This window comes from Manis pentadactyla, chromosome 9, assembly GCF_030020395.1.
Source record: "Manis pentadactyla isolate mManPen7 chromosome 9, mManPen7.hap1, whole genome shotgun sequence".
NCBI lineage: Eukaryota > Metazoa > Chordata > Mammalia > Pholidota > Manidae > Manis > Manis pentadactyla.
Genome location: NC_080027.1, coordinates 8258720 through 8281843, shown reverse-complemented (window position 1 = coordinate 8281843; position 23124 = coordinate 8258720). Strand labels below are relative to the sequence as shown.

The 23124-nt window shown below is 53.8% G+C and overlaps 1 protein-coding gene across 5 annotated transcripts in view; it reads left to right on the top strand.

The window, feature by feature from the left end:
• The window catches only part of SHANK2 (SH3 and multiple ankyrin repeat domains 2), a 471724-nt gene that overhangs the window by 54921 nt on the left and 393679 nt on the right, over positions 1-23124 (top strand). For all 5 annotated transcript variants that reach the window (XM_057506712.1, XM_057506710.1, XM_036875766.2 and 2 more), the window contains one exon: positions 17499-17717. In XM_057506712.1, coding sequence (XP_057362695.1) covers positions 17511-17717 — 207 coding nt within the window. In that variant the 5' untranslated portion in view covers positions 17499-17510. The remainder of the gene's footprint in view (positions 1-17498; positions 17718-23124) is intronic.

The window sequence follows — 23124 nt, the reverse complement described above, 5'->3', positions numbered from 1 at the left end:
TAGGTAATTCCAGTGTGCCTTTCAGTACTTTAAAGACGTTGTTCCACTGTCGGCTGGCTTGCATTGTTTCCAACCCCAAATTGGCTGTCATTCTTAGGTTTGTTTTTTTAGATCTAACATGTCCTTGCTTTTTCTCACTTTGCTTTAAAATTTTTTCTCTTTGGTTTTGTTTGTTATGATGTGCCTTGGTGTAGTTTTATTTATGATTCTTCACTGAGCTTCTTGAGTCTGTGGATTTAGCGTTTTCATCAAATTTGTATTATATTCAGGCAAATTTTCGAATTATTTTTCTGTACCCCTTTTTTTGTTAGAGACTCCGAGCACGTATGCATCAGGCTGCCTGGGGTAGTTTCATAGCTTACTGATGATTTGCACTGTTTTTATAAGTTGTTGTTTTCTCTGGGTGTGTCATTTTGCTGTATCTTCAATTTCCCTGGACTTTTAGCTGATGTCTCATTTGCCATTCATCCTCTCCACTGTATGTTTCATTTTGGATTTTGTAGTTTCCATCTCTGGAAGTTTTTTTTTTTCTTTCATTTTCTTTCATGTGCAATCAGAATATGGTTAATGTAATTTCTAATGCCTTGTCTGCTAATTCTGACATCTGCTGTCAGTCTTTGATTAGTTTTGGTTGATTCTGTTCTTCATTATAGATTGCATTTTCCTGCTTCTTTGCATGCTTGGTAATTTTGTATTGTCTTATTAACTTATTAATCTTTTCATCACTAAGCCTTGTGAGTTATGAGTTTTATCATGAGTCTGTATATCTTTGAGTCTGGATGAGTATTCCTGTACTTTGTTCTGGGATTCAGTTAACTTAAAACCTGTTTAATCCTTTCAGGTCTTGCATTAAGTATTTGTTCAGCAGGGTCATAACAGCATGCAGTCCAGACCTGAATATTTCCCACTAGTGAGTCGTTCTGTGCATTCACTGCCCCCTGGTTGTGTGGTTTTCCAGATCAGCTGGTGGGGGCAGGACTATTCCAGGACCTGTGTGATGGATGTGTGTCATTACCTCTCATCTTTGGGTGCTTCTTTCCCTGGTCCCTGGCAGCTTTGTCACATGCATGTGCTGATCATGTCTACAGAATGCTCACAGGGACCCTCTGTGGCTCTCTAGTGGTCTCTGTCTTTCCTCTGCTGGTCTCTGTTCTGCAGATGGGTGCCATGCCCATCTCAGGGCCTCCACTTGGGGAACTCACCCAGTGTTACCTGGTGGTCCATTCTTACACCTTGGCCTGGAAACTATTAAGGCAGTAAGTTGGGAGCATATCATAGAGCTTGCCTTGTTTTCCTCTCTCATGCCTCACTGTTGTGCATTTTGAAAACCATTTTTTGATGTATTTTGAGCCTATTTTCATGGCTCCAGGCAGGAGACTAAACCCAGTGGCTGTCACTCTGCCCCACCCGGAGGCGGAGGCCTCTGCTCTTCTTACCTGTTTCTGCCCTGTGTTCGTCCCACTTCCTTCCACCCAGCCCTGGGTATGTCTCCACTCTGCTCTCTCTCTTGCCTCCTTGCTGTCTCTTCAGACTCCCTCTCACCGCTCCATTGGCTACGTGACCACCCACGGCAGCTGCGGCTTCCCGATCACACCACCTCATCATGTTCACACCTTCTGGGGATGACAGTCTTGCCCCAGCTGTGCTGACGTGTGCTCCCCATGGTGCAGTAACCTGTGACTGCTCATTTGTTATTCTTCAAACCTGTCCTCAGTCAGACTAGGTGCCAAGGAAGCAACAGCACGTATAACAGGTATTGTTCAGGCTCTCCTGGGAGTGTCATAAAGAATGACAGGCACACAGATGTGACCCAAACCAAGGTGGTGACCACAGCCCAGGATGCATGCACTCTGCGTTTTGTCTGGGAAGGCGTTTCTGCAGGACAGGAGGGGGGAAGATGGGACTTCTGGGCCAAGGGAACAGGGAGTGCAGAGGTGGTGCTCCCACTCTGCCCACTGCCTCCAGTGCCTCCAGCTCTGAAACTGCATTCTGTGTGACCCCCGCTAAAACCTGCCTCCTTTCTGCCTGTCCCCTGTCCCCATCCCCGGTCTCTGCCACCTTGTGCCCTTTGTATGAATGTCCGTTATAAATATCAGTGGTGGTGGCTTAGTACTAGGATGGCTCCCTTACTCGGAGAGGATGTCAGGATGAGACTTGGGGGTGCGTATTGCCCAGAGAGAAATGAGTTTGAACAGCTTCGAATGGTGTTGCTCCCTTGAGTACAAACCCTGCTGCACTGGTTCCCTGAGGCTGCCATTGTGAACTACCACAAGCTGGTGGCGTAAAGTGACACAGATCTATTCTCTCGCAGCTCTGGAGGCTAAACATCCAAAATCAAGGGGTCAGCGGGGTGGTGCTCTCCTGAAAGCCCCGGGGGAGGACACGTCCTGACCTCAGACAGCTTCTGGTGGCTGTGACAACCCGGACATTCCTTGGCTTATAGATGCTTCACTCCAACCTCTCTCTCTTCCCTCGCATGGCCATCTTGTCATCTGTGTCCTTAGCATGGCTTTCTTGTAAGGACACCTGCCGTTGGGTTAGGACCCACCCTAACCCAGTATGACCTCATCTTAACTAATTATATCTACAAAGACCCTGTGTCCAAATCGGGTCAGATTCTGAAGTTCTGGGTAGACATGAATTTTTGGGGAGGGGGTCTATTCAGTCCGGAGCCTTTGGGGGTGTTGTCACATGCATGTACTTAGCATTTGTATCGTTTACTTTTCTGGAAGAGAAAACTCTTTGGGCAGAAGTTAACGGTGTTTCAGCAGAAGGTCCCTTAGCTTGTGGATGTGAAGGAGCATTTCTTTGGGGAAGGTTTGCCTGGCTGGTCAGGAAGAACATTCTGCACAGTATTACCTCTTCATGTCAGCAGCCGAGTCATTTCAGGGGGGTGAACTCACTCCTACGAGTGGTGCACATTGAGGCCAGCCCAGCGGTCGGCCTGCGTGGGGCACATGGGAGTGTTGTCTTTCACCCCTGCTCAGAAGCAGGAGCGTGGCAGGCCAGCGGGCCCTGCTGGGGAAACCTGTTCTGGGGTCGATTGCTCTCTCCTTTTCAGATTTCCTCCATGAGGATTGAGAAAGGTTTTCCCTTTATGGTTAGTGAAGTCTGCAAAAGTCCAGTTGCTTGAAAAATAAATGTAGGAGACTCATAAAACACAGTGAGACAAATGTTTAAGCCCCTGCTGCTCAGAAATGACCGGGAGTTTGGGTGGAGGACAGGTGCTCATTTTTCACGCTGACTCCTCAGCCTCTGGCAGCAGGTGGCTGTGGTACTTTGAGATACAGCCCTTAGGAGGATCCCAAATTTATGTTCGTGCATTTTTTGTCTCCCTTTGTATGGGTCGTGGGGCTCTAGAAGACGTGTGGGAGGGTACCGAGTGCCTGCCATCTCCTGCCTGGGATGTGGGTGTAGGACTTGCACCTGCAGAGGTGTGCATTGCCCTGGTGTAGATTGTGCAGCCTTCATAGGAGCCACCCTGGCAGCAAGATGCCTAAAGGCTGTTTCGTTTCAATAAAATTCCAGGAGAAACCATGCCTTCCTACCCGTGGCCCCTCTGCCTGCGTGCTTGGTGTGGAAGACTTTGGACACCCTCCTCTTGTGTGAGGTCAGGAAAGGAGCTGGTGGGATGGTGATGTGGTGGCGCCAGCAGCTGCCAATCTCTTTGGAGGGGACTGTGGCAGTGCTGGGAATCCTGACACTATTTGCTCCTGTGTCTGACATGCTCAACATATCACAAGGCGGTGCCAGGCATGTGGTGCTCCTCGTCTTGGTGGAGCCTCAGGCGCTGACAGCCCCATCTCTGGACCAGGCTTAGAAGCCCAGGGCTCTGATGTGCCCTAGGGATCCTGAAAGCAGGGGTGGGCCATCCTTGGATGGCGTGGACTGAATGTTTCTGTCCCCCACATTCCTCTGTGGAAGCCCTAACCCCCAGCATGCTGTTTTTGGAGTCGGGGACCTTGAGGAGGTGGTAAGGTTAAATGAGGTCGTAAGGGGGACCTGCTCCTGTAAGATAGCATCCTTAGAAGAGACTTTCAGTGCTCCCTTTCTCCATGTGAGAAGGCACCGTCTGCAGCCAGAAGAAGGTCCTCACCAGGAGCTGGCCCTGTGGTGCCCTGATCTTGGACATCCAGCCTCCAGACTGTGAGAGAGAATTGTCTGCTGTTCAAGACCCTGGTATTTTGCTCTGCCACCTGATGAGACTAAGACACCGGGCCTCACCCCATGCCAGTTGCAGCAGGATCGCTGGGCAGGTGCTGGGGTCCATTCTGCAGGTGCCCACCCAACGACTGTGCTTCAGGAGGTCCAGTGATGGTCCTGGAGGAAACAGCTGCCTCCTCCTGGCATTCTGAGGCATCCTGGGGCTCAAGCGCCTCTTTAGAAGGCCTTGAATGGTGGCTCTGCTGAGCCCTCTGTGTGCGGAGAGGCCAGCACATCCCTCTAGGCAGGCCCGTCCTAACATTCGGGGGCTGGGCGGGAGCACGAACGAAGGCCACGAGTCATGTACTTCCTGTTTAAAAATTGGAAGTCAAGCTGGCACGCTGTCAGATGAAATGTTTTCTCCTGCTTTCATAAAGACAAACTTTTACAAGTGTCGAGATTTACCATTTTATATGACTGAAAACTGGCAATACACCAAATACGACTGACTTCAATTATCATATTGTGCACTTGGCTAGGGCATCACTGCCCAATATTTCGGTGAGTAATAAAGATAATCGTCATTTGTTAATTATCATGTATTCCACAAAGTACATTTGTCTCTGTTTAGCAAACTACTATACCTGCTGTTATGATCCAGCTTTTCACATAATTTATGTTCCACTGAGGGTAATAATCTAAATAATTAACAATTTACCAGATCCAAAGTGTACAGAATCCTGATGGGAATGTAAAATTAAAATAAATTTAAACAGTTTTCCTGAGATTCTGAAAATGAAAGCTCCTAAAATATTTCAAATTATCCGTTAAAGGGCAAAATGCAAGTTTGATGAACATCATCATTTCAAAACGCAATAATTTAAATGAAATGGAAATGTTTAAATTTAGTTCTCTGAAAATTTAATCTCATTGAATATTTTTATGCACATAAAATGCATCAGTTCTTGGATGTCGGCATGGAGTCGGGACTCATACGTGTCATATGTGGGCTGTGGACACACATTTCAGAGCCTCGTGGATGCTTTAACATCATCAGGTGTTCCTCAGACCCCCTGCCACTGCTGGGATGGCAAGTGCCTCTGGGACTGGGATTGGCAGGTAAAGCCACGCCCCCTAGTACCAGGCCTGTGTGCGGTTTTGCAGGGACATACAGCGTTCGAGCAGTCGAAAGAACCTGGTTGGCCTGCCTCCTACCTAAGCTCCTCCCCTGCTCACATCCTCTGCACGGGGCAGGCGTCCCTCCTGTCCATCTGTCCATCTGTGCGGCACTGAAGAAGGCGGAAGAGTTGTCATCCAGCTGAGGCTGGCAGAGGGTGGATGGTCACGGGATACTCCATGTGGGGCCATGGCTGGGTCCTGAGAACTTGGGGATGTTGGGTTCGTAGGTCGCCAGAGGAAGGCATTCTGGGGGGCTGCTCAGGGCTAAGAGACCTCAGCTCCCAGGGAGAAGCCGGATGACAGTGGAAGAGCTGTCACCAGTTCCAGACCTAGCAGAGCTTCTGTACCACCTGGTGGCCTTTGAAGGTGAGCAGCTCCTGGATCCCAGGGCAGCCGCCTTGCTCGAATCTCAGGTGGCTGGGGTACCCCTGGGACCCCTGGGACCCCTGGGACAGGAGCTCCAAGGAAGATTTCTGGGCTGGGCGGTCTCACTGTGAGTTTGACCCAGCTACACCAAAGTGAGTTGGAACCGGCTTCCGGGCTTGGTGTTGGCACATTACTCTCCACACCGAGGGGCACTGATGGTTGTCGGGCTGAGCTGTGGGCAGTGAGGCATCCTAGGAGTGTGATGCAGAATGGACAGTCCCTTCACATGGGGCATCATCCCTGGGCGCCTGCACATTGGGAGGTTGGCTTGTAGTTTTAAACTTCCCAGAGGGGAAAGGTGTTTCTTTGAGGTCTTAGGAAAAAGAGAGAAATTGAAGTCACGATTGCAGAGGGCAGCCAGGTTCCTGTTGGGATAATAGGAATTAAAGGAAACCGGTTCCCAGCTGAAGCAGTCGTCATGGATGGTGGCCCAGGGTCGGTCAGGGCTGTCCCCGAGTGTGTGACCGCAGTGCTTCCTTTGGACTGGGGACCTGGACCCTGAGCAGGGGGCAGCCCTGGAAGCTGGGAAGAGCCCCATGCAGGATTTTAAAAGTGTTTTCATGACAGACACATCTTAGCTTTAAGATCTTGGTGACAGTTTGTCTCTCCCAGACATCTCTGAACTCTCTAATTTTGTGTGCCGTGTGCCGAGTCCCTAATTGGCCTGAGCTGCTGGTCACGCCTGGCTTAAAAGGTGCCCAGAAGACAGTGCCGTCAAGCCGGAGCTGCATTAGGTAGACGCCCTTCCCACCAGCCCTCAGTGTAGGAACCTGGCCCGTGGTCAGGAGTAGGGCCCAGGCCATGCCCCCCCCACTCCACAGGGGACGGGGCTGCTGGGTCTGTTGACCACCACAGCGCTGCGCCAGACACTGCTGACCTCCAGGATAGGCTGACCTTCAGTATTGGAAGGAAGTCCCCTCCCTCCGCCCCTGGGACCTGGTTCCAGGAGCTTGCATGCTGTTGGAGGCATTTCCTCTGGGCAGGCTCCCCTCCCTGTGGCTGCCCACCCGCCCACCGTGCAGCTGCACCCCCACAGCTGTGCAGTGTGGGGGCCGGGGGTGCGGCCTGGACCCCACACCCCTCGCCTTCACTCACAGCCCTTTGGCCAGCACTCACCAGAAGGACCAAACTAATTGGGGGCTGGGAAGCACCCCAATATCCAGAGCGTGCTTACCACCGGCCATGGGGCGTGCTTTGGTTTCACACCTTGTTATGGATCGGTCAGGTTTATGGGAGTTACCAGCGTGTTTTCCAGCTGAGCGGGCCAGGGGTGGGGGTGGGGACAGTGCGGAGGACGTGCTGTACTATCAACTCAGTTTTCTGTAAACCTAGAACTGCTTTAAAAAATGAGGTCTAATTTGTGAATAGTGAACACACGCACATGTGTATCGATGTTTTGCGTTCTGCCTGTTGTCCTGAGGAGGAGGGTGGCTGACCCCCAGGACAGGCCACTGACCCGAATTTCCCCTCCCGGTACCCCCACCCCTTGGGCTGATTCACGTGGAGCTCCTCTTTGCGAGGGGCTGCTGTCCTTTGCACACGTTCTGCAGTCCGTTCTGCTGGTCAGGAACCTGCCCCGTCCCCTGTGACACAGCTGTGTTGCGCCCCCGGGAGAGGCCTGAAGGGCTGGTGGGCCAGGGCTCTCTGACTCGCTGCCCCTGACCACCAAGTCGGGAGCAAGAGTAACCCTTCCTTCACGGTCTTGTGAAGACTGGAGGTGGGTGATACACAGGGCGCCCCTCGGCCACACCTGCGTTCTTCCAGATTGATGACCAGGGATGTGGCTTACCAGGGGCTTGCACTGGAAAGACCATGTCTAGAGTGTAGTCATTTGATGTTTTTGTTTTTATTTGTAATCAAAAACACTGTACACAAAGATAGAAAAACAATGACGGCTACATGCCCACGTCAGATCGCAATCTGGACCTTGGGAAAGCGGTCTTTGCGGAGGTGAGTAAGTGAAGACCCGGAGGTGACATGTTATGCTAACATTTTAGCACAATCACAGGCAGCCTGCACCCAGTCGAGGGGGTCAGGGTTAGGGTAGGTGCTTAGACATGGGGGAGCCCCAGAGGACAGCACAGCTGAAGGGACGGCAGGAGTGTCCTGCTCGGAGGGAGGAGAGACTGTGTCGGTGGCCTGCGCCTGCCATGGCCCTGTTTCGCCAGTGAGCTGTCACATTTGGCCCGTGGTTGTGTGGAAGGTCGGTTCTGCCCCCCTGCCTGGGTGCTGCGACGGGGCTCCACAGCCTGGGCGGCCCACAGACCTCCTCTCTCACGGTCCTGGAGGCTGGAAGTCTGAGCTAAGGCACTGGCTGCTCCGGCTCCCTGTGAGTGCCTGCGCCCTGCTCCAGTGGCCACGTGGCAGAGAGAGCGAGTTCTGGCGTCTCTCTCTTCCCTTATAAGGCCCCGGCCCTGTGGGATCAGTGCCCTACCCCGAAGACCTCTCTTAACTTGAGTCCTTCCGGGAAGGCCCCACCTCCAGATACATCCACACCGGGGGTTAGGGCTTCGGCACCTTGTGGGGGGCACAGTTAGTCCGCAGCCGTGATCCCCTAAGGCTGCACTCATGGTGCGATGGCACAGCCCCCTGGGAGCCCCTCGGGACACTGCCTTCACGCTGCCCCACTGCACTGGAGGGCTTTCGGGTGGACAGAGAGAGCCGGTCGTGTCTGATTGAGTTTTCACTTTAACACTGAGGAATTCGTCTTTTCCTTTATGCCTTGTGCTTGGCACCTTGTTGAAAGAAAGGCCTTTTCTCCCTGTTTATTCAACAGATAATTTAACATATTTGTGGCAGGCTGATTAATGGCCCCCAAAGATGTCCAGGTTCTAATCCCTAAAACCTATTGCAAAGTGGCTTTGTGGATGTGATGCACGGAAGGATCTCGAGATGGGAAGGTTATTGTGGGGGACTTGGGGTGGCCCTGGGTGTGATCACAGGGTCCCCCTTAGAGGGAGCCCCCCTTACAGGGGGGTTTAACAGACAGAAGGGCGTAAGGCCACGTGATGATGGGGGCAGGGACTGGAGTGGCGCACCTTGACAGCAGAGGAAGGAGCTGCGAGCAGGAATATAGGTTGCCACTGGAATCTGAGAACTACAAAGAAATGGATTATTATTTCGAACGTCTCCAGAGAACTAGCCCTGACAACACCTTGACGTGAGCCCAGCCTGACTCATTCAGGCCTTCTGTCCTCCAGAACTGTAGGAGAGCACATTTCTGTTGTTTTAACCACTTAGTCTGTAATAATTTATGACTGCAGTACAAATTCCTGGCTCTAAGAGATCTTACGTTAAGATATTGTCTCTTACTTTCTTCTAGAGGTTTGAGTTTTGCTTTTCACATTTAAAGTCTGTAGTGCATCTGAAATTGATCTGTGGTCACGGAGTGACATGGGCCCCATTTCTTGGTAGTTTATGTATGAGCAGCCCACTATGTTGGCATCGTGTATTTATTGGTTCTCTTTTCCCCCTGACCACAGTGGACTCCTGTATTGACAAGGCCTGTCCCAGAGCTCTGTTTTTCCACCGATCTGTCCACCTGTCTTTGCAGCAGTATCTCACTGTTTTCATATTGTAACTGTCTAACAAGCCTTGGCATCCGGTGTAACGATTCCTAGTTTCCAAAGTTGCCCTGGTAATCTTTGGTTCTTTCCTCTCTTCTGTGAACTTTCAGATCATCAGAACATTAAATTCTGGGAAAAAATCCTGCCAGGGTTTTCAGTGAAAGTTACATCCAACTTGTATTTTGTGGAGAACTTCTATCTTTAGGGCGGGATAGTAAATCCTAGCATCCATGATCATGGTATATCTCTCCTCTTACTTGGATCTTTCTTCATTTCTTCCTTTTTTTTAAAAAGAAAAATGTTATGTTTTCTCTGTGAAGGTCTGGCACATATTGTTTTAGATGTTTTTCCTTAGGTATTTTTGGTTATTGCTGCTGCTACAATGATATATTTTTAATGTTTTTCAATTATTTATTGCTAAGGCAACAGAATTCTGTGAAAGTTTGTGTGTTAATCTCTTACCTAGTATTTTGCTGGCCTTTTTTTGCTATTTAAATAGTTTATCTCTACATTGTCTTGGCTTTTCCATGCAGAGAAGGATATTATCTAAAAAATGATTATGTTTTTCCCCTTTTAATCCTTAAGCATGTATTCACTTATCTATTTGCTTATTTATTGGTATATATTTGTTTATTATTTGGTGTGTTTATTATATACAGGATTTGTGTACGTACTGTGTTCCAGTTAAGGAAATTCTCTTCTATTTTCAGTTTTCCCATTAGGCGTGTTTCTGGTTCTGTCCCTTGGTGTCCACCCTGGAGCTGTCCAGGGTCTGGGCCACTGGTGCCTGATGGATGTGTGAGCCTGTTGAACACAGAGAAGCCTTAGGAAGGGGCAATACCCCAGAGAGGAGATTTTGACCTGCTGGCCCTATTTTGATTTGTGCCTCTCAAGTTGTCTCCAGAGAGCCTTTTCCTGTGGGTGAATCATTTCTTAGTTCCTGCAAACATGGATGAATGGGCCGAGTGTGTCGTGAAGTCGCTGATTCGGGTGCACACGTGTTGGTGAGAACCTCTTGTGTTATGCTCTAAGCAAACTAAAACATGAATCTCCCATAACCCCAGGGCTTCTGTAGAACTCGTGTGGCCCTGTTTACAGAAGCCTGGACAGTAGCTCCCTGTGGCCCAATTCTAAACCCAGCTGCTCCTGCAGAAGCCGCGGGAGGCAGAGATGGGGGCTGGCTTGTGTCTGGACAACGGAAGACGGTGGAGACCCATTCTGGCTGCACAGCAAGTGCGCACACTGTGCCCAGGGAGTTCCGCAGTGTGGGAGGGAGACACATGCCTTCTTACCTTTCCCCTACTTCACCCAGAACCCTTCTCGTGACCTTGACACTCCAGTATCCAAGGGGAAATACCAGGAAGGCACCGTGACTCTTGTAGGCAGTGATCTTAAATGCAAATACCTTAAATCAGGCATCTGGTTTATCAGCAGCTTGCCTTCTGACTTGGGGATGTTGACTTTGGCGTTAAGAGAAGATAGTGAGTGGCTGCAGTATCTCTGGGGTCCTTTTCTTCTGGGTGGAGGATCGTTTCAGATTTCCTGCCATTCATGTCTTTGCCCAGTAATCGCCCGGGGGATTACGCCTGGCGGGGGCTGGCCTCCACTGCACGGGCACTGCAGCTGTGTGACCTGGCTGCTGTCTTGGTTCTAGCCTGTGGTTGGGGAAGAGGCTTGTCATCTCCCAGGTGGGGAATATGGGGGGAGGCGGGTGCATTTGGGAGATGGTGCGTTTGCCGCTCCCCTTGAGAGAGGGCCAGAGCGGTCCTCTGCTGAATTCTGCAGTAGAGTAACTGGGCATTCTTATTTAATCTAGTTATGTTTCCCAAACTTACTTGATCAGGGGAGGCTTGGAGAGGGAGGGAGAGAGAGGGAGAGAGAAAGTCAACTGTAATTTCAAACAGGTACCCTATGTATTTAGTTGGAAGCAAGATTGTGTGGCTCCTCGTTTATTTTTTGCATTGAGATCTATCAGATTTGCTCATCCTCAGAACAGCAAGAGCCCCGGGAGGCAGCACCAGGACTTGGAAATTCAGGGTCATGGCCGTGGCCAAGGACTGAGCCCCTCCATGGGTCAGAGCAGCGCACAGTGTGTGTGTGATGGGTTCATTCTCCGGACACTGGACGGGAGGTGGCAGCCGGGAGATCTGGGCGTTCATGGGTAAGCGCGGCCTGTGGGCAGGGGAGGAGGGCTCACAGGGTGTGGGCCTTGGGTCTGAGCTGGGCTGGAAGGGGGGTCGATGATACCAGGGCACTGGAAGTGGGGGTATATGAGGACGTCTCATTCTCTGAGTTCATCTAAGGTGCCGGTGGGGTGGAAGTGATGGCGTTTGAGATGGTGGTTACGGCAGTGCCGAGAATGCCAAGATAGAGGTGATCTTCCCCAGATGTGGCTCCTGTACCCATTTACCTGGCACATCAGGAGGGTCTCACCCCGTGGGAGTGTCCCAGGGCGGTTGTGATGAAGCACCGTAGAGCTGGGGGCCTGAACTACACACATTCATTGTCGCCCAGGCCTGGGGCTGGAGGCCGAGACCCAGGGGAGGGCAGGGTGGGCTCCGCCTGAGCCTCCTGGGCGTGTGGACGCCGTCCTCTCCCTGGGTCCTCACGTGGCCGTTCCTCTGCGGATCTGTGTCGTAATCTCCTCTTCTTAGAAGGATGCCATTCCTATCAGATCAAGCCCACCCTGTGACCTCCTTTACCTTAATCACCTCTTCAAAGACCCCATCCCCAAATACAGCCACATTCTGAGGGCCTGGGCTCAGGCCCTGAATTAGGTGAGGACACAGTTCAGCACGCTGGTGGCACTTCTGCAGCCTGTGGCCTGGTAGAGGACCCAGTCCCAACAGCTGGGCTGCAGCTGTGGCCACTCTGCCTGGGGTGGGCGGGGAGGGGCCGCTGGCTTCTGCCCCCTGGAAGGGTGGGTGCTCACCCAGGTCCTGGTGTCTCCTGGCACCCTGTGGTGTGGCTGGTCCCCAGAGCCCCCTACCAGATTCTGATGCAGCTCCTCGGGGGCTGGAGCCTTTCTCCCAGGCAGGGTGGGTGTTTGGGGCCTTGTGTTGGAAGGCCTGGTGTTGCAGAAGCTTCCAGAGCACTTCCCCCATAGTGTCCCACCCCTTCCAGTTCCTTCTTGGGACGAGCTGTGCGGGTTCTGGGAGGAGAAAGACAGATTCAGCACCCAGGAACGAGGTGCGCTTTCTCTCCCCTTCCTGGGCTGCTCCCAGCTTCCGGAACCTACCTCCGACCACACCCGTCACTCAGCCCTTTGTTGGCTGTGGTTTCTTAGCGATTTGGGCAGCAGAACGGAGCCTCCTCCAGTAGTCAGTCCAGTTCTGCCGGTTTCCACGGAGCTGCTCTCAGTCCTTGGTCATGACCTTGACCCTGATTTCCCGGTCTGTACAGAGCCCCAGTGCGGCCCCCTCGGGATGAGCAAATTTGGTAGATTTGAGTGCACACAATAAGCCACAGAATCTTGCTTCCAATGTGTTATATATATAGGGTGTTTGAGATGCCACTTGACTAAAAACCTTTTTGCAAAAAAATCTTAAACATATATGTTATAAACGAGGCCAGTGGTACGTCTGTCTTTTTCAGGTGATCCTCATTGGCCTTACAACCCTAACCTCGATAAAGCCAGCTTCAGCCGCAGGGATTTTTGTTTTTATGGTGCGTCTTCTGCCCTGGTGAGAAGTGCCCTTCACTCTGGTTGAAGAAGTGGCCAGTAGGAAAATCAGTGTGCCTGTCCATCAGAGGCATGAAGGGGTTGATGAGCCGGTTTAAGATGTTTTGTCTCCTTGGAACAGTTTTCTGTTACCTGGGAGCCCATTAGCAGCACATGAGGAGTCTTCAATAAAACCACTTTTATGGCCATTGTTTTCTTCTTTATTAATAAGCTGTGCCCCAGCCAGGTGATGAGAGGAACATGTCCTAAGAGTCATCGCACTTTATCGACCTGTGTTTTTTTATAGCTTGGTATTTTCCCCAGAGGTTAGTTGCAGTACGGACTGTGCTGGCATGGCGAGGAGCCTCCCCCGCCCCCTACCTGACACCATCTCTGACCGTGTCCCTCCCTGCGGGGCCTCCCCTGCTCTGCGGCACCGCGGGGATGAGAATGGACCCAGCCTCTCCGTCCCCCAAGGGCTCACCGATACACGTGGGGAGCTTGGTTATGCTTGAAATTTAGATGAACAACGGATCATTTTTTAGTGTGTGTCTCAGGCAGTATTGGGGAAATATTTAAAATGTATCCGTTGCTTATCTGATATGCAAATGTGACCGTGTGTCCCCTGTACTACCTGGCGGTCCTGCTGGGAAGTTAATAATTAAATTATTATCCCGGGTGTTTGCTTTTCCCATGGACCTGCTGACGTTACTCAAGCCCCTTATTAAGGTCTAGTCTCTCCACTCAGGCCTTCGGCCTTGAGCTCCTGGGAGCCCTGGAGGAACAGAGATGCAGGTAGCCAACCCCTTTTCCCCTGCAGACCCATTTAGGGGAGCCTTGTGCACCGAGCTCTGGTGACAGACATGCCGGCTGTGGCCATCACCCCCAAGCTGATGTGAGGCTCAGTGGCAGGTGCCCTCCTGGTGGGGGCCAAGCGAGGAGGCATGTGGGTAGCAGGAGGGGCAGGGGCTAGAGGACCCCCTTCTTTAGGTTGATGTTTGATCCTGGACTTTGAGTTGATTTTAGCCTGGCATAAATATCCCCAGACCACCTCCACCCTGTTCATTTCTGGAGAGAAGGCCCTGGGGGTTGTGCACACCTTACAGTTCAGACCTGCATGTCCACAGTAGGTCGCCAGCCCAGGGGGTCCTGCTGTAGATGTGTTCTTTGTGGCCTGCAAAGTGACTGAAAGCCACGAGTGCCCAGCCCAAGCAAGGGTTTGCCTAAAATCTCAGTCTGCAGACCTGGTAACGGTGGCTGCGCTCCTGCGCACCAGCGGCAGCCGGAGTTTATAAACACGCTGCCTGGCTGACTTGGGGCACCTGCTTTGGCCCCGTCTGCCTCTGCCCACCTGTCCGCTTCTCCGTGTCCACTGGCTCTCCTGGGCTCGTGCGTTTGGGACACTGGGCTCCTGCTTGGTGCCTGTTGGCTGAGTGTCCCCAGTGCTGGGGACCGCAGTGCATGAACGAAGTCCCTGTGTGCTTGGACACTGACAGATGCACAGACAAGATGGGCATGTGAACCAGCACATGGCAGAAGCTAGGAGGGCTTGAGAGAAAATGAGCCTTTGTGGAAGTAGAGGTGGGGGTGCCATTTGGGAGGCCAGGCCGGGATCACACATGAGGGAGGCTTCCTGTGTGTGTCCCCCACGGAAGTGATCTGGGACTCAGGAGTGTCTCGCCTGCTGGTTCCACTGTGGGCCCTCCAGACGCCCATTATTCTGCAGACGCTGAGGCCCGTGAGCTTTGTGGGGTCAGTGTGGGATGAGTGGTGGGTGGGGTGGGCCTGGGGTCACATCATTAGCAGGTGCCCTGGCTTCCCATCCGCCCGCCCTCCGGCGGTGCTCCTGGCAGCGATCTGCCGGCCGTTGGGTTTGGAAGCAGCACAGTGGGAGGTGAGGCGGGGAAGAGGCAGCCCTCTGCTGGAGCAGAGCTACCCTGAGCTCAGGCCTGTCGGGGCAGAGGGACACCCCTGGGAGCCCAGGGCGACGGGACCCAGCCCCGAGTCTGTCCTGCCTGCCACGCCCCCGCCTGCCAGCGGCTGCTTTGCTTCTCCGCCTGCCTTTGGGCAGCTGCGGTGCGGCTCTCGGAGGGCTGGGGTCTTGCTGCCACCCCCACCCCTGAGCTCTGAGAGACAGCCTCGGCATGTGGCCTCGCAGAGCAGTTCAATCAGGATTTTGGGCACCCGTGTTTTTATAAAGCTCCCCACCCCCCACTGCCCTGAGCAGCCAGCGTGAAGAGCCACCGTTCTCGAGGACCTCTCATCGGAACCTGGGCCATGGTGGGAAATAATTATATGTGCATATGTAATTATATATTCATGCAATTTATGTTTATGCCAAGTTTTATGATGATTACTATAATTATAGTATAGCATACAACTGTTGCTCCTGTAACGGTGTCCCGCATCACACAGCGTATCCCGACCGGTGCCTTGTCGTCACGCCAGGTGCTGCTTCTCGTGCGTAGGGAGTGAGCGCGTCTGCCTTTGCAGCCGGGCCCGCCTGGGCCTCACGCGGCGAGGTGGGGACTCAGAGCCGGTCCCTGGCCACAGCTCTGCCCTTAGATACTCGCCAGCTGTTTCATGGCAGTGGTCGGAAAGCGTCAAGCGTCAAGCTGAAGTTACTAAGGCTGTTAGCGGTGAAGACAGGAACAGCCGTGTGCGCTGAAGTTTCAATTCAGCGTCACACCAGGGTGAACTTCGGAATTTTCAGTTAAAATCTGGGTGATTAGGCTGACCTGCTGCTTGACGCGTTTAAGCAGACCCGTGACCTCTCACGGGGTGGGCTACAGGAGAGCCGGGCAGGAGGCGGAGGAGGAGGCTCGCAGGAATGGATGGACAGAAGGTTCAGTCGGGCCTCAAACTCAGGCCGGAAGGCTGGGAAGGTCGTGCCAATGAATGGGGCCTGTAGGTGGTTCTGGGAAGGCCTGGGGAGGACAGGCCAGGACAGGCACCCCGTGGAGGTCCCCAGAATCGCTGGTTCTCCCGATGGTCACAGTAAGTCAGAAATCTGCGTTTTTGTTTAAAATCTCTAGGTCAGCAAAATTTAAAACCTTGTGCAGGCCAAACAAACAGTGTTTCTGGGCCACGCAGTCTTAACCCCTCCCCCACGTGGATCCTCTTGGTGTTAAGGGTGCCCCTGACCCCAGCCGCGGTCTTGCCGTTCCCTGGGGGAGAAGGTGCATTTCTAGTGGCCCCTTTGCTGGGCTTCGCGTGCACCGGGTGTCGGGTCTGCTCCCTCTGGAAGTCCAGGTGGAGGCTGGAAGCACCCCGGTGGCTGCGTCCCACAGCTGACACCACAGGCCGAGCAGCCGCACCCTTCCAGGGGAGTGTGCTCTCGTTAGGTGAGCTTGAAAGAAATGCTGGGCATCGGCTTTCCCAGATGGGGCACAGGAGGGCACTTGGTGACCATGTCCTACCTGGCGCCCTCCTGAGCACCCCTATCCCCCATGCTGCTTCTGGAAATGCGAGCGCAGGGGCCTCCACCCTCTACCCTTGCCCTGTCTGTCTGCGGTAGGTGGGCAGGGGATTCCTCGTCCTCCCTCTGCGATCTCTGCTCTGTCACCCAGTGTTATGTCCTGCGGTCTCTGTGTGTAGGGGTCTGTTCATCCTCACGGAAGGGTGGTGCATGGGGGGGAGGGACCCCAGCTCAGTGTCAGGGTGGCCTTTGTCTCCCGTGGCTCAGGACAGCCCCATTTTGGCAGGGAACAACCGTGTAGTCTTCCATTGTGTGCGTGGCCTTGACTTCCTGAACAGAGTTCACGTAGAACTGGAATTGCTGGTTTGGCACAGCACGCCCTCCACAAGCTCCCGGGCAGCCCCCGGTCCACGCCGGCTTTGATCCTACCCTTTCTGGATCTCTGCCCGCAGAGATGGGGCTGTCAAAGCGGGCAGCCTGTTCCTAGAGTTACGTCTGTCTTCTCTGTGCTCGCTGACAGCGTGGTCCAGGGGTGCACTGGGCACCCTGACCTTTTACTGCGTCTGATGGTGACAAGCTGCTCTCTCAGCTGCCAGAATCCCGGGGACCCCCAAGTCTCCTGGCGCCAGGCTCCTCATGATCTGTGTTGGGCTGCCCTCCTGCGTCTGGTCCTGCTTTTTGTCCTGTTTCTGCCCAGTGCCTGTCACTGCTCTGTGTTTGAGGCAGAGGGCTTATTACCGCACGAGTTTGGAACCGTTCTCACCTGTTTCCAGGTCTTAGAAAAGCAAACGCTGGCCTTTTTTCTTATCTTGCTCAGTTCCAATGGCACCCGCAGGCCTTTGGCTGCTCCGCGTGCGTCATGGTCATGGCCGCAGCTAGTCAGGGCTCCATTTCAATGCCGGCTTTCCCAGCACCGGGGCAGAGCCCACGTGTCCCCCACCAGGGTCTGCCTCGGGCCATGGAGGAGGTGCGGTGCCACATTACCCACAGAACCAGGACCACAGAACCGAACCTGTGCTCATTCAGGTGCCAGTCCCCATGGTGCCCCTAGGTTTTCTTTGTGAATTTTCATGTTTCTGCATTTTCCTTGTCTCCCTCCTTACAGACGTAGGGCACCATGCCACGCAGCCCGACGTCCAGCGAGGACGAGATGGCCCAGAGCTTCTCTGACTACTCGGTGGGGTCGGAGTCAGACAGCTCCAAAGAGGAGACCATCTATGACACCATCCGGGCCACGGCGGAGAAGCCTGGCACTGCCAGGACAGAGGAGAGCCAGGGCAACACGCTGGTGATCCGCATCCTGATCCCAGACCTGCAGCAGACGGTGAGCCCGCGTCCACTTATCATCAGGCACCCCCGGCAGGGATGGGCAGTGCCCGGTGCAGGAGGTCTCCTGCCTGGCCGTATCACAAGCCCTTTCTGCTACAGGCCCGTGTTGGGTGGGCTCCCTTAGCAGGTGGGACTGGGGGTGCCTGGCAAGCCCCTGGTCACCTGTCGTCTGTGGCCTCTGTTGTTTGTGGTGTGGAGGGCGGACCACCTCACCTTAGGTCTGCATTAAAGGGAGGGGCAGGCAGGGCTGGGGCGGTGACGTGGCTGAGGATGGACAGCCTCCAGAGCCCTAGGGGGTGGGCCGAGTCCACGCCCACCCTTTGTACCGAAGGCAGAGACTGGGAAGTGGGCTGGGGACCGGAGGACAGGCCATCTGGTGCTGGGATGTTACTTGGCTGTGTCACCCACTTTGCACACATCCAGGGCTTTGTCCCCACTACAGTGGGAGTCTGAAGAGTTGGGTCAGAACCCTGATGGCTCCAGCCCCCAGGCCCTGCTCTCTCTGGGGAGGCTGACAGCTGTCATCCAGGAGCAAGGTCTGCCAGGTGGGAAGGCTCCGGGTGACCCAATGCCCCAGAGCTGATCCGGCAGCTTGGCAGCCCCAGGTCCACCCGTTGGCACAGGCATGGCTTCTCAGGAGGGCAGGCATGGTGTGACCGTGTTCTCTGCTGCGTGCTTAACCTCTCTGGTAATGTCAGGTGTTACAAAGACTCCGGTCATACGGGGAAGCAGGTGGCCAGCCCCAGAAGTGGCTGTGGTTAGAGTCTGGCGAACATTCTAGACGTGTCTCCAAAGGATGGCAGCGAGTATGGGTGGAAATACGTGGGTGAATGTAGGCTCAGGCTGCACGTGCTGCTGAAACACGCACATCAGTAGGAGATTTTATTTGGATGTAAAAGGAGCAAAAGTCAGCGAGGGAAATGCTGAACCTTAGTAATTTTTTTGCTCCAAGATGACTGTTTCCAAAGCTGTAAAGTAAACAGACAGTTCAGGACACTGGAAGCTGGAATCTTTGCTTTCACTTTGGTTGCGGTTTTTTCTCTCCTTTTTTCCTGCTGTGGGGAATTTAGCACTTGCTGCTGGTATCCTGGGGGCAGATTAAGCTCATTGTGGTAATGAAAGACCCCGAGCCTCAGCACCTAACACAGATGCTCATCTCTTCCTGTCTTCTCGGACTCCGTGGATGGCAGGGATGGAGCGGGCTTCTGCTCCCTGCAGTCACTCAGGGATCCAGGTTCCTTCCACCTGGGATCTCTGGCATCCTGTATTCACCCAGGGGGTGAGAGGGGGAAGGGAGAGAACTCGTGGACCCCTTCCCCCCATTTCCCTCCATTCTTCTGGAGGCTGCACCTGACTGCCGAGGAGGCTGAGAAAGAGGGTTTAGCTCAGCCCTGAACAGTGTGAACAAGGAGCTGGTTGTATGTGTGCACACGTTTGTGCATGCACATGCCCTCCTCTCCTCCCCCACCCCGAGTCTTGTTGTTGTGGCCCTCTTGGCATATGCTGACCACCCATTCCACTTCCGTCCTGCTTCACAGCACAAGGGTTGCAGTCGCCCTGTGCGAATGCCCACGCTGGGCAGACGGTGCCTTTCTTTTCATGTGCCACCTCTCACTGGTCTGGGGCTGGTGGTGCGGTGGTTTTCCAGGAAGAGCTGAGCCCTCCTTCCTCAGTGACGGTGCAGTTGCTTCTCGACATTTGCTGTCATTTTGACCTGTAATGTCACCTCTACTGGTGAGTAATGAGCTGTTACCTATAGGGGATGTGCAGGGAAGGGTCCTGCGAGCCTCTGGTCACATTTCCCTCAATGATCAATATGTAACCTTGTTTTGTGTGTGTTTCTGTGCAAAGACATGTTGTGTAATACACACGGTTGATCACTAATGTGGAACTCACGCCCGGATGCTTGTCAGTGCAACACAGGTGCTTTTTCCATTGGGCGCATGGCAGCCTTCTTGTGCTTAGGATCACTAGACAGAACCTCCCCACTGTGCCAGGGGGCTGTTCTTAAACAGCAAAATCACCCACAAAGGCACAGATATGCAGAAATGGGGCACCACCTAGACTGCGGTACGGACACTTGTTTATAGTCTGAGTGGAAACAGGAAGGCAGTGTGTTGCTTTGTCTGACCCCAGCCGGGAAGGTGGATGTCGGGCGACTCGAATGCTTTGTCGCTCTTGGGTCTGTCCGTACCACAAACGTGCCGCGAGTATTGGCTTTGGGGTCACAAAGAGATGTGAGTGAGTAAGCAGCTCCCAGCTCAGAGTCCACGAAGAACGAGACTTTGCCGTGTGCCGGAACGTCTGCTTATTCCCTTGGCTGGCACGTCCTTTCCTCTGTGCGCTATTTTTGCGTCAGAATTCCTACCCCACGTCGCCCCACACCCATGGGGATGCTGTTTGACCGTCTTCCTGCCCTGAACATTGCCTTGATGGCTTTGCATACGTCTTGTTGTTGCCGTGATCTTTTTTATTGGCTTCCTAAAGAATTGGCTCCAGTTACAACACTAGGAAGTGTTTGGTGTTGGCCGTTCTGTGTTTCTGGCCTGCAGATCATGTTGGCCCCCCCTTTCAAGGGTTTCTTCTGTTCTCTTGCTTTTTCCGGTGTTCCTGCCGGCACCTCTGTTTCAGGAACAGCAATGACCCTGGTGCTGGCCATTGCTTCTCCGTATCTGCTATCTTTAATTAATTGCTTTAATCCCTTGGTGGTTTCCCTCTTTGTTTTCTGTTATTTTCTTGAGCCTTTCTGTACTGTATTGTTCACTCGGATCCATTCTGTGCTGTTTATTGTGGTTGTATTATTTTGGCTTCCCATGTGTTTTTGTCGCCCTGTGCTTGCTCTTTTTGAAAATTATTCTTTTGAGTTGTTTATTCATTTACTAGGTTTAATGGCTTCTTACTTTCCTGCCTAGCATAAACAGCACTCTGGGAGATCTTTCTTCTTTTAATTGGGGTGTATTTTCACCCAGAATAGGTGAGTCTGGTTCCTGCATGCCATCTTGCGCCCTTTCTCTCATTTCTTTTCCTGCGGTTTGTCTTCATTATTTGCCTCCCGTTTCTCCCCGACTTGTTCCGGCTGTTCGTTAGCCCCATGGCGTCTTTCTGTTTGCCCTGACTGCGCACAAGGGCGTTTTCCTCGGCCCCCTTGTAAAGGTGCCCGTGGTGGTCTGCCCACTGTTTGGATGCAGAGGCCCAGGGGCAGGGAGGGTCCAGTCTCCAAAAGGCCTGGCCTCCTTCCTCCTTTGGAGATGTTCTTGAATGTTCTGCTCTGGAGCATGGTGCAGGGAGCATGTCCTATTCTTGTGGAGGGGCACCCCCAGATCCTGGGCACCCCCCCCCCCATTCAGCAGGGAGGGTCTGTACTGGACAGTCAGCCCTGGCTGTGTCCTTCGTGTCCCCCACCCCTTCCCAGCCAGAAGAGAGAAGGACCCTGTGTTCACATCTGTCCGTATTTGAGTGATTTGGTGTAAACGGCGTTGGGATTTCGCCCCACCTGAGTGTCCACTTTCCCTGGGCTGTCCAAGAGGTGTGCTCTGGCATTAGGTGGTGCCTGTTTCATACTTTTGGGGGTGGCTTTCACTATTTGGGGTCAGTCTGACCTGGCTTCAGACCTTTTCAGCCCCTGGATGCTGCCCAACTTGTTGAAAGCCTGTCTGTGGTGGGGGCCCCAGTGGTCCCTGACCACAAGTGCGGACCCCTGTGTGGCTCATCCTCGTGCTGCGGGGTCGTGACCACGCCGCCCCTTACCACCTGTTGTTGTTAGAGTCAGGAGGGGCTTGGGGCCTGGGCAGGCACTCCTCTGGGACTTCTGACCCCAGCCCTGAATTGGGAAGTGTGTGGGGAGGCAGGGCTCTGGGGATCTATGCCCCCCTTCCGCGCTCACCACCCCGAGGCACCTTCTCAGCCCAGGAGGCACCATCATGGCCTCCGCTGCACCCATCCTGACGAGCCCGTGTCCTGTAACCACCCCAATACATTCTGAACATGTACCGCATGCCAGCCACCATATTAACCTTGTGGGCACCATGTCACTCAGTTCTTGCAAAGGCCCCCAGGAGGCCGGTGTTTCTCAGCATCTTTTTTGTGGGATAACACATCCATAGCTGCATGCACACAAGGCATGGTGTCCAGATGAAGAGACGGGCGTTGCCCATGCCCAGAGACCTCAGTGGCACCCTCTCAGCCATGAGGTTTGTGATTGTCCCTGTTAGCAGACAGGTGGCCTGTGACATGCCGCCTTGAGCCTCCAGGCTGCTGGCACTGGTGTGTGAGGCACACTCACTGCCCCACACCTGGGCCTGATTTGCTTCTGCAGCTCGTGGTCCCTTAGGATGGTGGCCGCTGGGCAGCCTGGAGAGGACGCAGCACGGGGCGGGGCTCATCTGGGATGGCTCAGGGTCATATTGCCCACACTGTGTGCTTTGGGTGCAGCCCTGAAGATCTCTGCATGGGGATGCCTGCAGATGTAAAGGGAGCCGGTGCAGGCTGGGCATGCAGCAGGGGCCAGCGCGTGCCCAGTAGCTGTGTTACCTCCTCCATCTCTTTGGTCAAAGCCAGTTGGTAGCACTGTCCACACCCAGGGGCTGCTCATCAGTCACCATGGAGAAGGGTCATCTTTGCCGTGTTCCTGAGATGCTCTTTGGAGAGCCGGGCGAGGGTGTGGGCATGGGGACAGGTGGACACGGTGCCAGATCTGGAGGGCACAGTGCCGTGGGAGCTGTGCCTGCTGACCTCCTGACAGGCGGCTCAGGCCTCAGTCAGTGTCTGTCCACTTGCATAGCTGCTTTGGGAGCCTGTTGAGAGTTCTAGGGGAGAGACACCTGCTTTTCAGTCCCAGAATTAGGATTCTTCCTGAAAGGAAGGTCCTCTGGGCATCTGGTCTCAACTCCCAGGAGCATAATTGTTTCTGGAACCTTCTGAAGACTACTTCTCATTACTTTGTTCAAGACAGACAAAGGCCCTGGAGGCTGAGACCAGAAACCCCTGGGGGGGCTGAGCTCTTAGCAACAAAGCAGCTGTTGCTCCCAGTGAGGCCCTGGCTGGGCTGATCCTGAGGCCGGGGACGCGGGACAGACCTGGGGTCCCGCCCAGAAGAGCTGTGGGGGCTGCTGAGCAGGTTTGTCGCCCCAGGCCCACCCACCACCTCAGAGAGATGGTGCCCGGAGAAGCTCCTCTGCCCAGGGAGGGCTCACCGCGGGGCAGCTCCTCGCCGAGGCGGCGCAGACAGCTTCTCACTGAGTGACACCAGTTCCAGGGCAGGGGCGTTTTGGATGCTGACGAGGGCCCCCGGCCGTGCTCGCCAGCCTTCCCAGAACGCGTCTCCAGGGCCACCCCACTCTCTGGAAGCCCTGATGAGCAGTCCCGGTGGCTGCACAGGCACGTGGTGGTGCACGTGGCGGGGT